General features: G+C 41.3%; 2 protein-coding genes and 1 long non-coding RNA gene across 3 annotated transcripts in view; 1 reads left to right on the top strand and 2 right to left on the bottom strand.

The window, feature by feature from the left end:
* Positions 1–1,475: 1,475 nt before the first annotated feature.
* MAPK1 (mitogen-activated protein kinase 1) lies at positions 1,476–22,362 on the bottom strand. The gene is made up of 9 exons (XM_035098160.3): positions 21,977–22,362; positions 15,588–15,770; positions 13,615–13,804; positions 12,969–13,085; positions 10,628–10,742; positions 9,782–9,913; positions 8,622–8,731; positions 7,993–8,120; positions 1,476–6,168 (listed from the first exon to the last, which is right to left on the bottom strand). Exons 1-8 carry the CDS (start codon positions 22,117–22,119, stop codon positions 8,004–8,006), a joined length of 1,107 nt encoding a protein of 368 aa, XP_034954051.1. The 5' UTR covers positions 22,120–22,362; the 3' UTR covers positions 1,476–6,168; positions 7,993–8,003.
* LOC148683094 (uncharacterized) lies at positions 6,274–13,618 on the top strand. Its single transcript, XR_015947372.1, has 3 exons — positions 6,274–6,756; positions 10,391–10,474; positions 13,303–13,618. It is a non-coding gene; the product is annotated as an uncharacterized LOC148683094 (long non-coding RNA).
* Positions 15,639–23,633, bottom strand: part of PPM1F (protein phosphatase, Mg2+/Mn2+ dependent 1F) — a 60,122-nt gene continuing 52,127 nt past the window's right edge. Inside the window, exon 8 of the transcript XR_015947370.1 lies at positions 15,639–15,770. The gene's annotated coding sequence lies outside the window, so the exon portion shown is untranslated. The remainder of the gene's footprint in view (positions 15,771–23,633) is intronic.

The raw sequence follows: 23,633 nt of genomic DNA on the forward strand, positions 1-23,633 counted from the left end.
AGGAGTGCCTGCCCCTCAGGTCCCTCCCACCCTAGGGTGGGATGGTACCCTGGATTCAAACCCAGCACCCATACACACAAAGTGTAATCCAGGAGTGGGGAACCTGTGGTGCTCCAGGTGGGTTGGACTTCCAACTCCCTTTGGCCCCAGCCAACAAGGCCAAAGCTCAGGAAGGTGGGAGGTGCAATATGACGTCGGAAGGCCAGATTGTCAGTTTGCATTTCTTAGCACAGAAAGTATTGATGTGATATGTAGAGATCTTTCCTATTCTAATTAATTCGAGAGGGTACTGAAAGCTTCTCTGTGTGAAAGAAACAAGCAGAAGGTTCATGATGGTTGGGTTATTCCTTCAGAGAAGCCGAGTACAGCTGGCGTAAACTGGTTCCGTTATCTCTTTGTCAAGCTCATGCTAACTATAATTATAGGCCAGAAGGAGCCTGAGTTTCACTTTCACTTTCACTCACTTTTCTTTCTGGTGTGGTGTTCTGTACACAGTATGCTTAGTGTCAAGGTTTAGACTTATTAGAAGTTATTGTAAGTTCAAGTCTGCCACAACTGGATTTCTTATGGACACTGCCAATCCTGAATGTATTGGATTTGTGACCATTATGCTCATTTGCCTTCAGTAGCAAGTAAAGCTCTGCTGGATGAAATGCAATTGCCTCTGGTCTATTTTTGGGGAATCCTGCAACGTGTTAAGTTGTTACTCTGCTAACTATACATTGGAATCTACTCTGGATCAATTCCATGACACAAGATTCCTCATGCCGTGCAATTAGCAACTGCTGCCATGCTATGGAGTGGGGGGTGGAATGTCTTGAATATTGTCCCAAGAGTGTGCACATAGGTTGGCTGCAGGTCCCCTCCCCAGGAAGTGATGTGGGTGTTGTGTGAGCTGCCTTCCATATTATGCTCCAAAATGGTACTCATGAACAGCGAAAGGGACTCAAACTCCTGCTTGGAGTGGTGCCTGGTGACTTGGCCACTTGCTGGCTGTGTCACCAGGTTGCGACACAGTGGTGGCAGGCATTTCTCAGCTCACTCCGTGCGCAATTCCTACTTCGTTGGCTTTGACAGTGCTTCTATGGAGATTGGGAGGGTGCCTGGTGTTTTGTGCTGTTCCAGCTGTTGTTAGCACAGGAAGGGGAAGAGCACACAGGATATCGTGGCTGTTCCGCAAGCAAAATGGCAGCATATTCCACCCCCTCACCACAGGGTTATTTGGTAAATAGCTTAACCTGAGCATAAGTAGTAGTAACTTTTTCTATTTTTATATCCTGGAAGTGCTAGCTTATTATTTAGGCAAAAATGGATTTAAGTTAATTAAGAGAGTCAGCTTTTACTTGGGTGCTGAAAACCTTAATATGATATCTTCATGTGTCCTCAATTAACGTTTTGTTCTTAGGTTTGTTTGTTTTTTGTTGTTAGAAAGGCAACTACCACATTCATTCTACATATGCACAATACTTTCTTACTTTGGTAATCCAGGATCACAATTTAATGATTTATTCACATTTGTTTGTACAAGAATCAGATGGCATATACTAAAAAGACATTTAATTAAAAAAAAAGTATATACGTTTACATCAACAGAAGATGAAATATAAACCTTTTCTACTCACAGTCATTCTATACATATTATAATAAACAAATCACAAATCTGTCACACGATATAAACGTTTAGTTGTTATAATGTAACAACATACAGAAAACCTTTATAAAATTTTGCTTTTGTTTTAGGTTTTAAATCTTACCATTAACTAAAATTAGCTGTGCGGGATGTTTGGGGTACATGACTAAGGCACCAACAGTACAAAGCAAATACAAAAGCAGAAGTATTTCCTTGGGAGTGCTCTACGCTGAAACACCACAAGAAAAGGCAACAATAGTAAGTAAACCTGCTGCAGCCTTTACAAGTTTCTTCTGGGGTCACAAGGTTAGTCCTATGGTTGAATTTCTTCCAATATATCACTTCAGTTCTGATCACAGCACATGCTATAACACTGATGGCTTGGATGAACTTCACCAAGGTGCACTTTTCATTAGTGTCTTCTTTTCAGACAAATCATTCAAGCCAAAGCAGAAATGCATTTTAAACTTATGTGAAAAGGATTTCTTGGACTTAAACTGCAACACTTACAAAAATACTTTCCCTTAAACTTGGGATTGCTTCAAAACATTGCTTTATAAATATAGAAGTACTATGCAAAGGACTAAAAGTGAAATCATATGTATGTATACCCCTATCTGAGCTATTTTAAAAATTGGTTTATTAAGCAAGCATTTAGGATACTGAACTTACGGAAACCAAGGAACTCTTTAAGAATTTACAATCCCCATGACAGCTTCTTGGCTGATGTATTTCTGACAAATTATAAATATACCATAGTGTAGCACATAGTAGCAGAAGCAATAAGGTCTGCATGGCCCAAAAGTCCAAGGTTCAATCCCTGGCATCTCCGGCTTAAAAGAATATCGTATAGCAGGGCTGGGGAAAACCTCCCCATTAATGATATTTGAGAGCCACTGCAAGTACTTTGGTAGATGTGCCAATAATCTGACTCTCTATAAGGCGGCTTCATATTTAAGTATTTTAAAGCAGAAACAAAATTGGTTGCCTTCAATTACCAAAGTCCTCCTGCAGCTCTCATATCTTACCTATGTGATAATGCAGTTACCAATTAAAACACACATTATGAGGCTTCCCATGTATGGCACACATGTATGGCTTTTTTTGGGGGGGGGGGAATAGGCCTCAGAAAGCAAAAGTTCAATCAATCACAGCCAGGAAACATAATTTTGTTGCATTATACCACTGTGAATTGCAGGGTCTTACTAGCCGAAGACTGGAATGTTTGGCAGCTTGCATATGTTGCAGCTAACAGGAGCTGAACGGAGAATGTGCACAAACTGACGGAATGAATAGTGTATATATTGCCTGATCAATATGCATAGTCTCCAAGCTGAATATGAAGTTATCCAAAGGATTTAATATAGTGACCGGTGAATATGCACAATCTGCACTCAACTCACATCAAATCCAAAATATGCATTTCTTACACCAAAGATCCCTGAACAAACTTCCGTATAACTGCATACTATATTGGTAACATGACCTCATGTTCTCAATCACTTTAGTAGGAATTCCTGGGATAGTCATGCAGAAATAGACAGGTAATAAAAACACATTGGTATAGGCATTCATCTTAAAAATATTTCCTGTTGAAAATCCTGCTTTTATGCTCAAGGTGGAATTTCACGCCTTAAAACATTTGATGTCTGCAATTAATGCTTTCAAGTCAATCTGTTTTAAAAGCAGACAGAAGTAATGCCTCAAAGCACCAGATATTAGTAAATAGTGCCCATGGCTTCTTTTGTAGAGTTGTAAATCCAAGGTAATGTTCATCCTACTAAAGTTAAATCTCCAAAGCATAACTGCAAGGAGTAAATGAAAAGCTGGCAAAGCTCTAATAAAACAGTGGTGTTATTTCAGTAGAGCTTTTCTAACAGTCAAAACTCACCAAGTTAATTCTGTAATGATCGTACATGCAGAGCCTAGGGCTATATTTCAACTGAATGAGGTGCAGGCCTTTGGCTAAGATATGATTTGTAAAAGTCCAAGAAACGTTTCCACCTGAGTACAAACAGCGAAGTGTAGAATCCTAACAAAATTGACATCTTCGCAGTTTTCCCAACTATGTCCCCTATTCGTGGTTTACAAAGTAGTAGTACTATGGACCATAAGAGTTAATAGAAAATGCCCTTTGAAGACAAACTTGTGTTTACTAAAAGTTAGTCTGCTTAAACAAATTCCTAAATTATTCATTAAGAAAATATTTGGATTTTGGATCCTATAAGCACCCTTTTATACTGGGCCCCGAATTCTGCTAAAGTGCCTGTAGCTGCAATCCTAAAGTCATTTACTCAGACGTAAACCTCATCGAGTTCAATGGGACTTACTCCCAGGTAAGTGTGCACAGGATTGCAGCTTAAGTCTCAATGAGACAAGTAAACATGCTTAGGATTGTGCAGCATGCCCCATTGGAACCAATCAAAACTAGTTTAGGTGTGACTAACCAGTGTCCCAATACTTTCAATGGGATTTGGTTATCACTAACTTGAGGTGGCTGGGGCCTGGAACCATCCTATGTATCATTACTTGGGAGTTGTTCTGTCAATCTCAGTAAATATGTAAAATGATAGGGCCAAAAGTCTAGGTTAATGCTTTCTAAATTATACTGCAGATAAAATTAGTGCTATCACCAGCAAGTGTCCTTTAATACAACAGACGTCAGATTCCCATTTAAATGCTTTACCAAAGAGCAAATAAAATTATTTGAAAGGTTAATGTAAAGATACAAGATTAAAATTTATTTTTGATTAATTACAAGTGCGTCTTTGTTCGCATTAGTAAGCGTTCTTTATACAGTCTATTCTTCACTGCTTCCAAAACACAACAGAGCAGAGAAAAAACAGCTAAAACAAAACTATTTTTTTCCTAAGTTATTTGCTGGATAGAATTTAATTCAACACAACTCGGAGGTAACTTTTTCAATTGTAGGCATGTGGCACTTAGACAATCATCTTTGCACAGAAAGCTTGTAACAGTCATGCGAGGGCACAGTAATTATCTTAAACAAGGCAAATTTCTCACCACAGAGCAGTGGGGAAAGTAAAGGAGGCACTGCATTGGAACATTACACCTAGTAAACTCCACATGACACAGTTTCAGAAACAAATACTTAAAGAGCTATCATTAAAAAAGGTAAGGTGTTCAACGAAACATGATTTAGTGATAGCTTCGTTTGGTGGCCCTAAATCAGCATTATCAATAAACAATTTAACTGAGCAGTAGATCAAATCAAAGGATTTGAGAGCCTATCACCACAGGGAAGATTACAGCAAGGTAAATTCTAAATTTCTTATTCAAAGATGCAGTGTTCCATTGTCAGAGCCCTCCGTGTAAATTCAAAGATTGTAAAGATACCTGAAGTGTTTCACTGGTATTTAATATGTAGACTGAGTTCACATATTCATATGAATATATCCACTCACTAATGAATACCACATGGTGCCTTTCCACAACAGAAAACTACTGAGGATGAAATTTGGTTATCTAAATTACTCTCTCACTGCTATTGAGCTGCTACTTTCTGTTTGCAAGGCTATCATCCTAGGAATACCTACTCGTCCTACTGAACTCACTGAGATTTGCTTCTGAGTAAACATGCTTAGGATATGCATATCTTTCAAATAGGACAGTAAATGCTTTGGGAGTACCATTCAAATTGAAAATTGTTGACGTACCTAGGACTGCTGAAAGAGGTGACAGAATGGCCCCCCCGCCCATTATTAAGGTTTGGTTAACAAAGCAAGATTTCTGGATGTCCTAGTAAAATGCCCTGCAATAAATAATTTACATGTGTAGAAGAAATCAGAGCAAGCACATGATTTTAATATTAATGTAGCCTATGCTGTCACTCAGTCCATCTGCACTGTGTGTGTTAGTAACCACTACTGCTTAAAGGTAAAGGGTAAAGGGACCCCTGACTATTAGGTCCAGTCGCGGACGACTCTGGGGTTGCGGCGCTCAGCTTGCTTTACTGGCCGAGGGAGCTGGCGTACAGCTTCCAGGCCATGTGGCCAGCATAACTAAGCCGCTTCTGGCAAACCAGAACAGCGCACGGAAATGCCATTTACCAAGTGCAAAAGAGTGGAGGATGCCACTGACTTAAAGTGCCCTAAATCGTAGCTTTTTCTTTAAAAAATAAAAATGCTACTAACAAAATTTAAATCTAGAAAATAAAACAGTTCATGATGTAGAAATCTTTGTCTGCCACCTTCTAGGTTAAAATCTGGGGATGAAACACTGCATCTTTCAAAACAGAAAAGGAAGCAGTATTGTCAGCAGTAGGTGCATATGGAAGTACAGTACTGCATAAAGGTCAGTGATGGACATTACGCACAGAAATATCAGTGACAATTTTTTCAGGCATAAATAAAGAATCCATTGAAAGCATAAAAGCCAGGACTACCAGAAATGGTTCTCCTGAATGGCTTGAAGTGGTTAGTGGATAAGCTGAAATAGGCCACAAGGCATGACCATAGATAAAGAACCAGGAAGATAACATCTATGTGGAGTATGTCCAGCCCTTGAACTCCTTTTTCCTGGGGAGGGAGAGGCAAAGAAGAAACAAGTTTTAACAAAGAACCGTGTGTGTATTTATTGTTAAAGTAGAAAGGATTAGAAATGAGAACCAACCATCAAATTACAGCCCTCAAAAAAGCAAACCAAGGCAGCAGAACCAACATTATTGAAACATATTTCTTTCCTGTCTTCACTTAAATATTCTGAAAGACCTTCTGCAACATCTTTAAGAAGGGTAAAGCAGGTAAGGTAAAGGTAAAGGCGCCCCTGACCATCAGGTCCAGTCGTGTCCGACTCTGGGGTTGCGGCGCTTATCTCGCTCTATAGGCCAAGGGAGCCGGCGTTTGTCCGCAGACAGCTTCCGGGTCATGTGGCCAGCATGACAAAGCTGCTTCTGGTGATCCAGAGCAGCACACGGAAATGCCGTTTACCTTCCCGCCGGAGCGGTCCCTATTTATCTACTTGCACTTTGATGTGCTTTCGAACTGCTAGGTGGGCAGGAGCTGGGACCGAGCAACAGGAGCTCACCCCGTTGCAGGGATTTGAACCGCCGACCTTCTGATCAGCAAGCCCTAGACTCTGTGGTTTAACCCACAGCGCCACCTGAGGTAAATAATCCAAACAGTACTGCATTTAATACTCTACTGAAATACCCAATTGTGTCCACTATTTACAAATCAAATGTAAATTATGCTCTACCCCCAGGTGTACCCAGAGCACATTTGACTAAAATTTGTAGTGTGGGAGATATGCAAAATCTAACAATGCATATTCGTGCTAGTTAACATGTGAAGGGGTTAAGACCATAGAACTGTATTGCTGATAGGCAAACTCAGACTAACGTGTGCTGTCATTTCCCCCTTCTCTCCTGGGGGGGGGGGGGAAGCAAAAGAAGTATTTCCTGTTCTCTCTCTCTGTGCTTCATACCGTGTGAGCAGATGAACATGTCTGGGTCCGCCCCAAGCCTAGATCCCATTTTGAAAATAACCTTTTATTTTTGTACCCAAAAAAATATTTTACCTGCATTTATTTTTGCTGCTAAGGACAAATGCTTGACTGTGAGTAAAATATATGTTTTAAACTTAATTTTCAGTCTGTAGCCTGTTTCTTTGATAAATGGGATAATAAAGGGAGAAATCAGCCTAACAGCTAAGTCCTATGCTTTCAATTAAACTGCTTAAGGTGGGATTTAAACTCTGCTCAGTCCTACGCTTTTAAGTGCAATTGCTAAGCTGATCTCTTTGGCTGCTAACCCACACATGCGGGTCTGTAGGGGAATAAAATATAGTTAATTATATTGCCTCACCTACCTAATAAAGCCCATCATAAGGTTATAGGAAAGAATTCCAGAGATTTCTGAGGTTTTTACTAATTATTGAAAATGACGTAAACTGAAGAAATATTTTTCTTCTGTTTTGTTTTCTCAAAGCCACGAGAGTTCTTTTGTTCTACTGTTGGATCAACTCGCCTGCCCTTTTCCTCCCCTTTCCTTTGCAACACACCAATGAGACTTGAGGATTTTTGACTTCTATTTTGCTTTTTGAGGCTATTTGGATTTTTATCTTTGTGATTTTGATTTTGAGTCTTTATTTTGAATGGTTTTAATTATTTTATTTTTGGACCATTTTTCAATTTGGGGCTGAACTTTTCTCTTTTTGATTTTAAGATGGCTAGCAGGGAATTCCCTTGCAGAGGAAGGCCCCAATTTACCCAAGATTACTCAAGAATGATATCCAGTAATTCAAGATTTATAAAATAATTACTTTAGAAAAATGTCGTCACACATTATGTGTCTGTTATTTTCTTGTGCCATCTTTACAGAGTTAGGCTAAGATTCAATGTACCTGTATGTCATTTAGGATCTGTATCCTGGCTGGAATCTAGCAGTTTCCTCAAAAATCAGTTCTTTCAGTTTTTCCTTTGGTAAGTCATCCAGCTCCATGTCAAACTTGAAGGGTGCTTCAGCTACAGGCTAAAAACAACAAAAACATGAAAGCTTTTAGTACACCTGTTTACAAATTTGTTCCAAACCACCATAGGAAACAGGAAGGTAACAGTGAGGTAAATGTAAACTACTTCGAGGATCAGGTGGTTTGGGAGCCAAGGCGTTAGATCCAAGGTACGACTGTATTTGGAATTAAGAGAATGGCAAAGGGCTAGGATGTGTGAGCATTGTCACACACTCACAATCACACTAGAATGGATTGCTGAATGTTAGTGAGTGTGCTTGCACAGAATTTTGTCACTTTAACAGTGATCTTGTTAGTGGAGCCTGACAAAAGGAGGGAAATGTAAAAATTATCAGATCTGCCTGTAAATGTAAATATATAATTACTTACGTACTACTACATATAAAATTATGAATTTTGTTTGTGATTTACTTGCTAGCTTCCTCTATTCCCCAAACTATTCTAAGCATCTACTTAAAGAGTTTCAGTGATTTCAAACCAAGTAAAATAAAATGTTCCCCTACCTCATCGCTTGGATCATAATACTGCTCTAGATATGGATGCGCCAAAGCTTCTTCCACTTCAATTCTTTTATGAGGGTTGAAGGTCAACATTTTATCCAACAAATCAAGAGCTATAGTAGAGAAAGCTAGACTCAGTTTGTGTTGTAATGCAGCCATATTAATTCAGCACTGTTCTTCCCTTCATGCATGATTCAGAGTGGTTCTGAATAAGTTTAGCCAGTAGCACAAGACATATATATCCAAATTCAGAACACAGAAATTGGAGGGTGGGAAGAAAAATAGTTTATAGGAGAACAAACCAAATCCCACAATCTCCCTAATAAGTTCCAAGGCATCATGCTATTTGGGACTTTGGACTGGACTTACAATTAATTTTATTGGGAGCAGATGAGCAGTAAGTGTGCTTTGTCTTGGGGTACTTGCCAGCCCTCTGCTTCTGATCTTGCTGGACATTGCCACAGTCAGTGTACTTATGTCTTTCTGCCCCAGAAGGGTGCAAAAGAAGCCAAAGAGGCTCCCTACCTCTGCTCATCACCAAGGACTCAGCTATACAGCTGCAAATAAAATGTTTTAAGTGTGTTGCAAAGTGCAAAATACAAATGTGATACTAGATGGCAACAGTAAGCTATGGCAAATTCAATATATTTTTCAAAACGTTTTCACAGTGTTTTTTATATGTGTGTAGATTTCACCCAAACATGAAATGCAAAGCCCATATGCACTGTGTGCATGTCCATAGCGCCTGGCCCTTATTTCCAAGCTTTGTTAACCTGGAGTCAAGCACAATTGATAGAGGTTCACTCCCAACTCCAAAAGAAAAAGAAAAAAGCACCAGCTAAAAGGAGTTTCATGAGCATTTGGCCAAGTTAATGCTTAGGGTGAGCAACCATCCTTCAGAGTGCCACTGACCACCAGCACATGAAGTGATTAGCTCCAATGAATATGAACTAGGAACAGAAATTAGCAAACTACAAATCTCTAACTTTTTGTGATTTAAACTCTTTACAAGCTGCAATGAATCTGATACCAAACACAAATATAGCGTAGTTTATAAAGTTATATTCTGTGAAGGGAGATTTAATGGGCAAGATTTCAGATTTCAATGGTCACAAACCTTGCATCACTATATTCCAGTTGTTATCTCAATCTTTTTATGTTACCTTTGGGGTCAGCATTTGGAAACAGCCTGTTCCATGGCACCTTGTTTTTGTACGGAAGAGAAAGCAAATAGTTTCTGGCTTTCAAATTGATTATGCAGTTCAAGTCTTCTTGAGAAGGAGATCCAAGTATTCCTACAATTCAATAAAATAGAGAAAAGAGTATTATTGTGGAAACAAAGCATGTGAATGCATTTGATAAAGATTAATATCAAGTTTCTTAAATCTGTTATCATTTACTAGATTGGGTGTAGTAATAGATGCAGGTTTGTCACTGAACACCCATGTGTCATTTGTGGTGCTGAGCACCTTCCACTAATTAAGGTTATTTCACCAGCTGCTGCCTTTCCTGACATTATCCCTGCTCTGGTTACCTCCGGATTTAACCCCTCCTCAGGGGTTGACTTTGGAAACTGGTTGGAAACAGCTACTAGTAATCTGGAAGCTGTATTTTAAATTAACCGGGAGCAGTACTGAAGGGCAATTATGTGGTATTCTTGAACTGTCTCAAACTAATTCATATTTGGGTACCAATGGATGATAATGAAAATTTGTATCAAAGGATGGTACTGAAGAGGAATTTTGCTCTTGTTCATTTTCTATTTGTTTCAGTGGCGCTTACATCAAGGAGGTTTCTGCTGGATTGTGCCCTTGTCTGGTGGAGAAGTGCAGAGTGCTGCATGCAGAGCAGGAGAGGTGAGAATAGGGGAGAAAATCAGCATGAATTTAAAATAAAAATATGAATAGATGGCCACAGCTGGTACCATCAATCAAATCAGTAGGCTGGAGAGAAATGGCAATTAGTAGACAAAAGCAGCATTTGCCTATAGTTATATATAGAAATCTTACCAAGGATGTGGTTCAGCTGATCAAGATAGTGTTTTCCTGGAAAGATGGGTCTGTTTGATAGCATCTCTGCCAAAATACAGCCTACAGACCAGATATCAATAGATTTGGTATAACCCTACAAGTAGAAAGATGGGGAAAATCACTTGTTGCTAGCATTTGCTGTACTGTTCAACATACTGCAATTTAAGAGAGCTAAGATATGGTAATTTTGAAATCCAGAATTCCAGTCCTAGCACTTGTGATGAATCAGAATTTATATAACTGTTCTTGAACAATGAGGCAAGCACTGTGTTTTATAAATATGAAGGGTAACCACAAAAGTACAGAAGACACCTACCATACAATCTATGGATGATTACTAAAAAGTCAGTCTCAATGTTTATATTTGCTTATCACAGAAAACCACAGTTCAGCCATGAGAAGTTTAGAAGCTTCTTCTTTTGATTTAAGCACAGCTTGCCATGCTGTTGGGACTAAGAACTACTATTAAGCCTAGCCACAATTAGTCTTAACAAGCCAACATCAGTAGCAATAGTGTCAAGCTGGCTTGTTTTAAACTAGCTGTAGTTAACAATAACCACAGTTGGTTGGTTGGTTCAGAACATTATGAACGGTCACTAAGTAAAAGCTTCCAGATTCCTAATCATCATGTAGGAACAAAAAAGGGGAGGGGAGCATGTAAGCCTGAGGCTCGCTACAGCCAACTCCTGCTTATTCACATCATGCTAAACTATGGTTTATCATAAGGTGCATATTCAACCACTGCTTTCAGCTGGATTCCCTTGCACTCACCCTGACATGTGTGCATGGGAATGCAGTCTTAGAAACAAAAAATACAAATTTTATTTAATTGTTACCATGTGAAACCCACAAAGATTACTCTTTTTATTATTCCAAGCCCTAAAGCCAGTGTGATCTTTTGATATAGACAAAGTATCAAGAAACTTAAACTTCAATGATTGCAGAGTTAAGCAAGCCACACACTTAGCCTGAGCTGCTCATGTGTAAAATGGTACTAACTTCTGATTTCATATGGAAATAAACAGCATATTTTGCACACAAAGAGATGATACAGAAATAATTAAAAACCTGACAATATGGATTTCTGAAGTGCACTAGAACTTTGGATATACTTCTGTGCATAAGATTTTATATATACATGCTAAAAGAATGGACAAGTATTAGAACATGGTCCATTGAACTTTTTTGGGTTTATGTGAGTTGGATCCCACTACTACTAAGCTTCAGACTGCCTTAGATTCCCACTTGCCTGCTTCTGCAAACTAGGATGCAAACCCATAACCATGTGTTCCACTGTGCTCTGCCAGTTTAGCCAGCTCCTGTCTCTCATTAGTCATAATTGCATGCCTGCATATGTACACTTTCTTCCAGGGATTAAAATTGCAAATGAATGCTGGGCTGCTACAGTTTATTTCCTATCATATTCACATTTTCATTCCAAAGCTAAAAAGTAGCAGCACTAGGTACTGTGGTCTCAATTTGGTAATTATATAAAAAGGCATACGCAAGCAGCTTCATCTCTCAGAAAGCAACATAACTTTCAATGATATGCAATCAAGAATTTCTGCTTGAAGTCAAAGCTAGCTCTGGTTTGCAGCACAGTTGGTTAAACCAGTGTTTCTCAACCAGTGTGCCTCCAGATGTTTTGGGACTACAACTCCCATCATCCCTAGCTAGCAAGACCAGTGGTCAGGAATGATGGGAGTTGTAGTCCCAAAACATCTGGAGGCACACTGGTTGAGAAACACTGGGTTAAACACATAATCAAGACATTCAACTGAGCCAGCAAACTCTCATATGGTCACTGTCAGTGAATTAAATATCGGGGTGCAATTTGTTCATGAACAAAATTTAGAAATTAATCAGATTTTCCAGGAGCCACATTGTAGTGGAATGCTCTCCCAGCAGATGTTGAACAGATAAACAGCTACAGTGGTACCTATACTTACAAATTTAATGCGTTCCAAACGAACATTCGCAAGTCGAAAAAAATTGTAAGCCAATTCCCATAGGAATGCATTGGGATAAAAAATTTGTAAGTCGAAGAAACCCTATCTAAAAATTCGTAAGTAGAAAAAATCCTATGTAAACAGCATCCAAGATGGCGGACGGAGCTCCATTCGTAAGTAGAAACATTCGTAAGTCAAGTCATTCGTAAGTAGAGGTACCACTGTACGTGATTTTTAAAAGACACCTGAAGGCAGCCCAACAACAACAGTAGTAGCAGTAGTAGTAGTAATAAGAATAACAATATTTATTATTATTTGTTATTAAATATTTCAAGCACCACATGAGGCATTCTTCCATGCATAGCTCTTACTTTAGAATTCAACATGATTTCAGGAGCTCTGTACCAACGCGTAGCTACATATTCTGTCAGGAACCCAGTATGATCATGATCTGGATCTGCAACGCGAGCCAGTCCAAAGTCACAGATCTAATATAAAATCAAACAAAGATGTTATAGGGACAGCTTTCTCTTTATTTTTGTCACATCAATATTCCTAATCAAGCAAAAATTCCTGCATTGCAGGGGATTGGAGTAGATGACCCTTGAGGTCCCATCCAACTCTATATTTCTATGATCCTATCATCAACAACCCTCTGATTTTCAAGCTGCAATAAAAACTGTAAATGTGCTTTCTGTCTTTTAGAATCTGCAGATTAGCTGTCCCATGGCAACAAGAAGGAACATTTACAGGTTCCATTCTTTAAGGAAATGGAGATAACATCAGAACAAAAAAGTGAACAAAGCTTCAATCCATGCATAAACAACTTTTGTGTGTGTGCTAAAACTTCATTGCCAAATACCACAACAATGGCACACATGCCTTTCTAATAGTCTCTGTTGCAGCTTAGTTTTTGGGATCTTTGTCGGCCTAGAAATCCACTGATTTAAAATAGCGAATGAGTAAGTTTTATATTGACATGGATACTTTCATATTGACAAAAAGATACTTGCTAACCTTGAGATCACAAGTGGTGTTTAGCAGCAAATTGGAAGGTTTGAGGTCACGATGCAGCACATTGGCTGAATGGATATATTTTAATCCTCTCAGGATCTGGTAAAGGAAATAACAGATGTGGTCATTGCTGAGATGTTGAGTCTTTAAGAGCTTGTAAAGGTCTGTCTCCATTAGATCTTGCACAATGTATCTGTAAATCGTATTAAGGCAAACAAACCAACATTCTACTACATAATACTGGAGTTGCTCAGCTCCCAAGTTCTTTAAAAATCATTTCTACATTTTTAGAAGAAAAAATGTGCAATATTGCTAGATGGTTAATCAATAAAGAAGCACATCACCCATAACTAATGTCATAGTAGTCTTACTTAAGAATAGCTCAGTCGGTAGAGCACAATACTCTTAATCTTAGGGTTGTGGGTTTGAGCCCCACGTTGGGCAAGATTCCTGCATTGCTGGAGTTGGACTAGATGAGCCTCTTGGTCCCTTCCAAATCTACAGTTCTGTGATTCTAAATTGCAACATTCACATGGTACAACGATTGCTTAGGAATTGAGAATGGCATGATTCCATATCCTATTACAATTTGCTAATCAGTTGGGCTCTTGGAAAAATTCGTATGACTGCTTCAAACAATCCTCTCCAGTATGACAACTGGACATATACATAGTGTCCAACATTTTGGGAGGGTAGAGCGGGACACCCCACCACCACCCTGCCCGCGCAATCTCCCCTCCTCTTTGCTCACCTGGCCACCCACTGTCCACTCACTCACTTCTCTCACATTTTCGCCCAGCCACCTGTTTCTCTCATACCCTCATCTGCCCCTTCTCACCCTCGCCCATCTGCTGTGCGAAATCGGGGTGTCCCAGGACAAAGGCAGAGCCTGGATCACCTTCAAAGAAAGCAGGGCCATCCTGCTTAAAACAGGGTGCTTGGCAGGGATACTTGTATAATCTTTCCCCATCTTATTATATTACAATGGTGGGGAGTCTGCAGTCATTGGCCAAATTCCATGTAGCCCTCCAGACACTGTGAGGCCACCTTGCTCTCTGAACCACCCCTCTGGAAGTCATTTCATCTGCATTTTGTATGTGTGTGCACATGCGCATGTGTGAAAAGTAGAGAAGAAGTGGCTGTTAGATGATGAGCCCTGAAGTTAAAGGGGGAAAAGGCTTGTTGTGAACCTTGGGATGGGCCTAGAAGGATAAGAAAGAAGGAGAGGGAAACTCCCCAAAGTGGAGACAGTCGTACCTTGGTTTTCGAACAGCTTAGTTCTCGAATGTTTTGGCTCCCGAACGCTCAAAACCCAGAAGTGAGTGTTCCGGATTGCGAACTATTTTTGGAAGCTGAAGGGGCTTCCGTGGTTTCCTGCAGCCAATCAGAAGCCGTGCTTTGATTTGGTTTCCAAACGTTTCGGAAGTCGAACGGACTTCCAGAACGGATTCCATTTGACTTCCAAGGTACGACTGTACAATCAAAACAAGTGGAACAATGGAAGTGTGTGAGAGTGTGTGTGTGTGGGAAGATTCTGTGCAAGTTATCAGTTCCAAACAGTGTCAATGGATGGGTGGGGGAAGGAGCCAAAATAGACAGCTGTTGAGGGAAGCACAGAGAGATGGGATGGCACAGGAAAAAGAGATGAGGTGTACAAAGAGCGAGCTATGCTACACTTGAAACTCTGTCCACTTTTAGCCTTGGCCCCACCCTCTGCCAGCATGCAGCCCTCTCTCCAGCAGATTACCCATGAGGGATTCAAGTCCTCAACAGATTAAAAAGGTTCTGTTACATTACAAACAGAAAGACTTGGGCTTAGTACAACTAATAAAACAGCAAGAATCAGTGAATGACAAGATCAAGGAAGTAGTCTTTAACATATAATTTAGGATAACACCAAGATAAACAATCAACAGTGATACAGAGCAGAAAGCTGAAACAATGAGAGCACAAGGGCATACATCTTTAAAGGATACACATCTTTCATCTGTTCAGTTGTTGGAGCTCTGATAATGTCATTGATCCCAATAATATTTTCATGTTTGAAGCGCAGTAAGATTTTGATCTCTCTAAGAGTTCTCTGGCAGTAAGTCTGGTGTTCAAAAGGACTGATTTTCTTTATGGCCACCCGAACTTTATTCACATTGTCATGTGCTGAACTGGAAGAAGAATCGTCATTATTAAAAAATTAATGGCATTATCTACAGAACAAGACTCAGGTTTTCTAGAAATGCTTTTTCAATCATGAAGATAACAAAATTCAATTTATCTGCCAAAATACTGTGAGGTTTCAGCACTTTATCATTTTTCTCAGAATCAGTACCGGTAGTTGCAAGATTATACAGCATCACAATAACTTTAACCATATTAGATAAAGCTTGCATTGCATTAGTAGCTTGCATTAGGCCCAGTATACCTACCACCCCCACCATTCAGCCTGGACACCGATGTCCAGCTTCAAGGGCTTTCTGACTATTCCCTTATTGTGAGAAGTGATGTTACAAGCCAGGGGGCCTTCTTGGTAGTGGTGCCCATCAGATGTCAAGGAAATAAACAACTATATGACTTTTAGAAGACACCTGAAGGCAGCCCTGTATTGGGAAGTTCATTACAGTAGTTTATACTTGTGACTTAGCACGTAAACTGCACTTGCACTCAACAAACTGTGTTATGCACTTAATGCTTTGTGCTTGTGAAGCAAGTAGAGTCATTAATGTCATGCATGGATACACTGCTTAGTGGCAGGTATCTTCTATGCCCATGGAAGAGTAGTACACCTTGGCAATGCATTTTTCTGTGGGTTCTGCTTCCTCCCTCCCTCACTGTGCCCCCAGGTGCATGGGCACAACCCTTTTACCACTGGACTCTGCTCACACTGCATGGGCTCCACCACTTTACTTCTAGGCTGTACCCCCCAAGTGTGCACAGGTGGACTCCAGGTTGAAGGCTGGGGTTCCAAAAGGACTCCAGCTCCTGGCAATATGAAAATGACTGGTTTTTAAATAAACTTACCCTGGGAAGGGGAAGGGAATGGACACAGTGTGGGAAGCAATTTTTATCCTTGTCAACAAGGCCCTGAGCAAAAGGAGTATAGCGTAAGTGCAGGCCTTAGCAAAGCAAAGGTAAAGAAGCATCTAGGATTTAGTGAGTGTACATTAGAAGGTGCAGAAGGTGCTTTGTTGGGAAGACAGCAGAGAAGAAAGGCAGCATGACTTTAAAATGGGCAAAGTTGGTCAAATCTTGTTTTCTTCAGAGATGCTTCAAGAATTATATAAAAAGAGTAAGCCAGAACAGGAAGCAAATAATATAGGATAGGGAGGAGTTGATGGTAGACGTTTAGATCAGATGCAGCTAGAAGGACCAATGACCTGACTCAGTATGAGGCAACTTCTTACATTCTTACAGAGTCTAAGGTGTAGGCAGAAGATAACACTTTCAAGAGGACCACAGCCACCTACAAATCATAGAAATAGGAAGAGATAGAAGAGGGAAGGAAATAGCGCTAATGCCAAGACAGATTTCCACAGGAAAATGGTCAGAGAGTTCTTAAGGGTTATCAGTGGAGGTTGAAAAGAAGTCAGTGTAAAAGAGAATGTGGGGGGAGGGGAAGCTGGGTCAATGAGGTTATTTGTATGAATGCTGAAGTACCAGCAAAATTGGAATATTGTCAGGGGGGGGGGAGGGAAAAGCCATATGAGGCATGGCATGAAAGCTAAAGGGAGGTAGCATGGGGAAATGGCAATATACCACAGCAATCCAGAGATGCAAAGGAAATATAAAAGATGAATTTTGAAGGTTGAGAAGCTGTGAAAAAAGCAAGCAACCAGGAGCTGAAATGGCAGGATTTTGCAAAGAAGCCAATTCTGCCATCACATCAGCCAAGTCAGGATGAGTGGGAGAAGAAACTTCAAAAGACAAGAGCAGCAACAGAGACTGTGTTGGGGGAGGGGAGCCAGATTTTGGTGAGTGCAATGAGCTAGAGGGAGGCAAAAAAGCAGCATTCCTAATTACAGTCATACCTCGGTTTAAGTACGCTTCGGTTTGAGTACTTTCAGTTTAAGTACTCCGCAGACCTGTCTGGAACGGATTAATCCACTTTCCGTTAACTTTCAATGGGAAAGTTCGCTTCAGGTTAAGTACGCTTCAGTTTAAGTACTCCGCGGACCCGTCTGGAATGGATTCATCCACTTTCCATTACTTTCAATGGAAAAGTTTGCTTCAGGTTAAGTACAGACTTCTGGAACCAATTGTGTACTTAAACAGATGTACCACTGTATCACAATCCACAAGGAGAGTTAATCTAGAATATTTCAACTCAGCCCTGTGGAGCCTTCAATGTGGAGTTCCTCAGGGATCAATCCTATCTCCTATGCTGCTGAACATCTACATGAAACCGTTGGGTGGGGTTATCCGGAGGTCTGGAGTACACTGTCAGCAGTATGCTGATGACACAGAGAGCTCTACTTTTCTTTACATCTGCAGGTGAGGCAGTGGAAATGCTGGACTAGTGTCTTGGCCCAATAACAGACTTGATGAGAGCCAACAAACTGAAACTCAATCCAGATAAAACTGGGGCACTGTTAGTGGGTGGTTCCCTAGATCGGATGGCTTCGAGGTTGCCTGCTCTTGATGGGATTACACTTCCTCTGAAGGAGCAGGTTCATAGTTTAGGAGTACTCCTGGATCCTTTGCTGTCACTTGAGGAAATGGTTTTCTGAGACCCTTTTTCGTGTGCCTCCTCCACAATAGGTCTGGAGGGTGGCAACACGAGAATGGGCCTTTTCTGCAGTGGCTCCCCATTTGTGGAATGGTCTCTCTAGGGAGGCTCGCCTGGAGCCTTCATTATACACCTTTAGGCACCCGGCAAAAACGTTCCTCTTTAACCAGGCCTTTGGCTGGTCCTATTAAAAATGTAGTATTGTTCTTGTTTTTATTTTGAGTATGTATTCTGTATTTTTATATCATGATTTTATCCCGTGAACCGTCCTGAGACTTGCGGGTATACGGCGGTATACAAATTAAATAAACAACTCCTCCTCCTCCTCCTCCTGGCTTCAAATAACTTTTGTTGTGGAGTTATCTTAAGTGATTCAAGCAAAGTCACAGAGTTAGCTCAACACTGGTCCTGAACATGTTTACATTAACACAACCTTCCAACAGTTTCTTTGCTTTAGAGCATGTGCATACGTTTATGACATCTTTACATTTAATATTGACATTTCTACTTCTATAAACTTTATTCCAATCTCATTACTGTAACACTAAGACATAAGTGTTCACGTTATGGTCACTTACTAACTGCAGTTGAGTGGCTTATGCCTATACTTTAGTTTTTAACTAAATACAACTACAGTTTTCACAGTTTATATCACCTATAGTTTTTAAAGGAATGACCCATTTGTTTTTTTATCACTAAAATAAGCATTCAACAAGTTTTTTTTAAAAAAAATGCATTCAAATGTGATTTAAATCAGTATTATTTATTGCTTAACAATTGCTCACATGCTAACTTTTATTAATATTGCTTTTAAAAAAAAGTTCCCCTAGGGCAGAGTACTGTGCAATGTTCCTTTCTAAGGGGGGAAAACGTTTCTTAAAAGGGCCTGATGCAAAGTGCTGCTGAGCAAACACTGTGAGAAAAATTATTTCCTCCTTGTCCACAGATACCACACTGTCTGAAAAGTGGTCACTGATGCCTGCAAAAGAGCCATTAGGAGATACTAGGCTACATAGAATAAACTGAATAAGCTAACTGAAGAAAGTTCTAGGGCAGCAGTTGCCTAGTCTTAAATGGGTGTGTACATGTGAGAGATACACTCTGACTCCGGTAGATAATATTTAATGTCAAATTATGTTTTAAATATTTATTAACTTTCACCAACTATATTCCATTACATGTTTCCTTTAAAAAAGCTCATTCACTGCAAGACTGGTATGTTTATGCTGCAGTGAAGTCCCTGAGACTCAAAATACTTTCAATGTACTTATTTTAATAATAATGAAGCACACAAAAACTGAATCACAGTTTTGTAGACTTCTACCAAAAGCAGTTGAAGCAAAAAATGTGGTTTTATCACCACTTGGTTCTGATTTTTTTGTGCACAGTAAGACTTTGCCTACATATGCACCACTACTTCTCATCCTTCATTATTCGCTGTATACTTTATGTTGTTTCATAACAACATATGGATATTTAAATAAGATATATTCAATTATTCTGGCAAATCTGAAACACTACTGATAGATACCAAGTTACGGTAAGCCAGAGTTCTACTGCACTTGCTACAATACATTTGGCAGAGCAAGAAAAGCGAAAATGCCAGCAATTAAACTTGAGTACTAATCAAACAGCAAATACAGCTTAGACAACACTGTCTTGCACCTTACTGCCACAGCTTCTCATATCCATATTTTGACAGATATATGAGGATGTGAGTTAACCAGCATAATACACATGCAAGAACAAATTGTTTTCTTCATACTTCCTATAAGTACCAACTAAATGTGACAAATGATGGCATTTGATCAATCATTTCTTTCAATTTTCAATCTTCCACTTGCATCTCCATCTCTTTTTGCTCATGACAGCATACAGTCAGCGGCAACCCACCACAAGTTATTAATGCTAATTAAATCCAACCAAGGATCTCTTCTCTCACTTTTCCCTAAGACAAAATAAATTGGGGAAAAGATGTCACCTTGCTTTTACTCTTTCAGCAATGAGAGATCAGGTAGCTCCCTAGCTTATAGAGGCATCTCATGCCCTCCCAGAAAGCTCCCACACTACATATATAATCAAGTCAAATATATCAACTAAGCCACAACACACAAACACTATGGTTTTGTTTCATGTTCACAGTGATATGATTATTGAGCTCTTGGCTTCACATTTTATATTTATATTGCTTTTATCAGTATAAATTGCACAGGGTGCTGTTGGCCAAGGAGAGGCGACTCATGAATGTTACAAACTACAATAAATAAAATAATAATAATAATTTGAATTTATATATTGCCCTATAACCTACAACAACTTCCACTTTGCTCAACAGAAAACACAGGAAAGAGCAATAACTCAATGGTAAAAGCACCTACTTTGCATGCAGAAGGTCCCCACAGTTCAATCCTCAGCATCTCCTGGAGTCCAGGTAAAGCTGGGAGAAACCCTTGTCTGAAATCCTAGAGAGTAACTGCCAGTCTGTGTAGACCAGGGGTAAGCAACCTAAGGCCCGGGGCCAGATGCAGCCCAATTGCCTTCTCAATCTGGCCCACAGACGGCCCAAGAATCAGCGTGTTTTTACATGAGTAGAATGTGTGCTTTTGTTTAAAATGAATCTCTGGGTTATTTGTGGGGCATAGGAATTTGTTCAAACCCCCCCCCCCAAAGATATATAGTCCGGCCCACCACATGGTCTGAGGGTGGAAAAGGTTGCTGACCCCTGGTGTGGACAGTACTGAGCTAAATGGACCATATATCTGACTCGGTATAAAGCTGCTTCCAATGCTCTTATTGATTTAATGGTTTGACAGAAAAGAGGTGGTTAAAAAAAGAAATCCAGCCCTTTGCATATATATACCATTCTGTGCACATTTACTTGGGGGTAGTCCACTGAAGTCACTGCTATTTGCTTGTAAGTAAACCTGCACAAGCTTGAGTTGAAGAGCTGCACTTTGTAAATCTATGTCTGGGCAAGACTAGTCTACTTATGATACTATTTTGCTTTCCCAACAGACCCTGCCTCCCTTAGGAGCCCAACACAATCTAAATACAGTGCACCGATGTTGGTAGCAGGTGCTGTACATACACGCACAACAGGATTTCAGCATAAAAGTGACACTGTGGATGGTCATCTTTGCAGGGCACAGGAGCCTCTGAAAAACTGGGAGGCAGAGGAAGGTGAGAAGGAAAACCCAACGACTAACAGGTCAGTGTGCAAGCATTTTTTATTCTCCTGCAAGCTGTACCTTTTACTGAGCCAGAAAAACAGGAAAGGGGTCTCTCTTTCTACCATACATAAGGCTGCGGTCCTGTTTCCCTTTCTTGCCCTTGGGTACTCACTCCCCGCACAGAGGCTTATTTCCGAGTAAAACGCGCAGAACAGCACTGCAGGCGTCGGGCTCTGCAACCTCTCGGCCCCGATCTCCAATCCCATGCATGCTTTTATTCAGAAGGAAGGTAAGGTAAAGTCCCTCGTTGCAGCGTTAGTGCGCAGCGCCTTTAACCCCATAAGCCAAGGGCGCTTTCTTGCATTAAAATAGTACTGTAATAATAATGCTGAGGGGGAAGTTCAGCAGAAGCAGCAGCAAAGGCTGAAGGGGGGGAGGGAGAAGTGGAAGCAAGAGGAGAGAATTAGCCCCTTCTTACCAGACCATCCCGTAAGCCCCTTCCCCGATGTAGGAGAGGTTGGTGTAGCGAGGCCCCACGTCGAAGATCTGCCCTCGCACCATCTCCGGGCCCCCGGCGAGGCTGGCACAGCTGCCCGCCGCTGCCCCCGACACCGCCGCCATGTTGTTGTCCGTGAGGGGAGGAGGAGGAGGAGGAAGAGGAGGGGAGTGGGGATGAAGAAGGAGGGGAAAATAAGAGGGAGGGAAGAGGAGAGGAAAGGCGACAAGGGGCTGGACTCCACCCTCCCCTTGCCCGGCTCCGGCTGTCCGTGTCTGTGTGTGGAGGAGGAAGACAGCGAGAGGCACACAAGAAGGAGCGGCCCGCCGGCGCCGACACACAAACCGCCAGCCGCTCTCTGAGGAACCGCTGAGGGAAACGGGGCGGGGCTTATACGGCGCGCGCGCACGCGACACTAAGAGAGAACGAGAGAGCGCGAGCGCAACGGCCGGGGGGGGGGAATGGGGAGGCGCGGCTGAGGGGAGGTGGGCGGGGCCTGCTCCAAATCTATAAGCTGCAAAAGGGAACGGAGAGGGGGCGTGACGGGAGGGCGGGGCTTCCTCGGGGTGAGGGAGCGCTGCTCGCCAGTCGCGCGAAGGCGGACTGGGCGGGGTTTGGAGGTGGACGGGACGCTTAAGGGGACGAGCTGCAGCAAGCAGCCACGGAAGGGGCGTGGCTTCGGCTTCACGGGCTTGAGGAGCCTGAGAGGGCGTGGCCTCTGGAAAGGAGGCGGGAGGGGCGTGGCCTCTGCGGGGACTGCGGTAACTTCAGAGCCGCAGAGGAGGCGGGGGAGGAGGGTTGGAGGAGGAGGGAGGGAAGAAAGCTGTGGGTCACGTGATTGCTCTCCTGCAGCCTTTTAAACAGGCTCCTGTCCTGTTCTGATTCGCGCTTAAGGTGGGCTCCCACTCTGAGACAGCTGCAATCTCATGCATACCTGCCTGAGAGGGTAAATTCTACCGCACTAGGGCTTGTTTCTGAGTAAACTGTGATGTGATGGAAAAATGCATGTGGCCAAGTAGTTTTAAATTAAAGCTTATGCTTCCTAAAAATCATGGAGCCATATTCCTAAAGTTTTTATTCGGGTAGTTAAGCGGGTTTGCTCCACACGTGGGAGGGGGGGGGGAATCTTAATGGATCCTTGATGGCTCGATTAAAGAAACAACAACCGGCAAACCCCACGCATCTATTGCCTAAACCACAGTCGACATCTTGGCATTTGGACTGCCTTATTTAAATCTATTATGGATCCATTAGAGCTGCAGAAATGCTCGTGATTTATTTTTCAATACATGGGGCAATGCCAAATCCACTTTCAAATTATAGCATGCTTCTGTGTGCCTGTGAACATTCATTGTAAAAACATAAGAACATGAGGCTGCTGGATCAGGCTCATTGCAGCCCAGCATCCTGTTCTCCCAGGGGCCAATCAAATGCCTGTGGGAAGCCTGCAAGCAGGACCCGAGTGCAACAGCACATTGCCCATCTGTGATTCCCAGCACTCAGCATGGGACGTACTGTTTCCAACAGCAAAGCCAAAAAAAGTGTCATGAATTTGTGGCACTTTGGCTTAAAAAAGGTATAGCTAGCATCTTGATTTTTTAAAAAAGTTACTGTCAGTTGTCTCAAATCAGCAGTCTAA

The sequence above is a fragment of the Zootoca vivipara genome, chromosome 16 (genome assembly GCF_965207765.1).
Source record: "Zootoca vivipara chromosome 16, rZooViv2.hap1.1, whole genome shotgun sequence".
In the NCBI taxonomy this organism is placed as follows: Eukaryota; Metazoa; Chordata; class Lepidosauria; order Squamata; family Lacertidae; genus Zootoca; species Zootoca vivipara.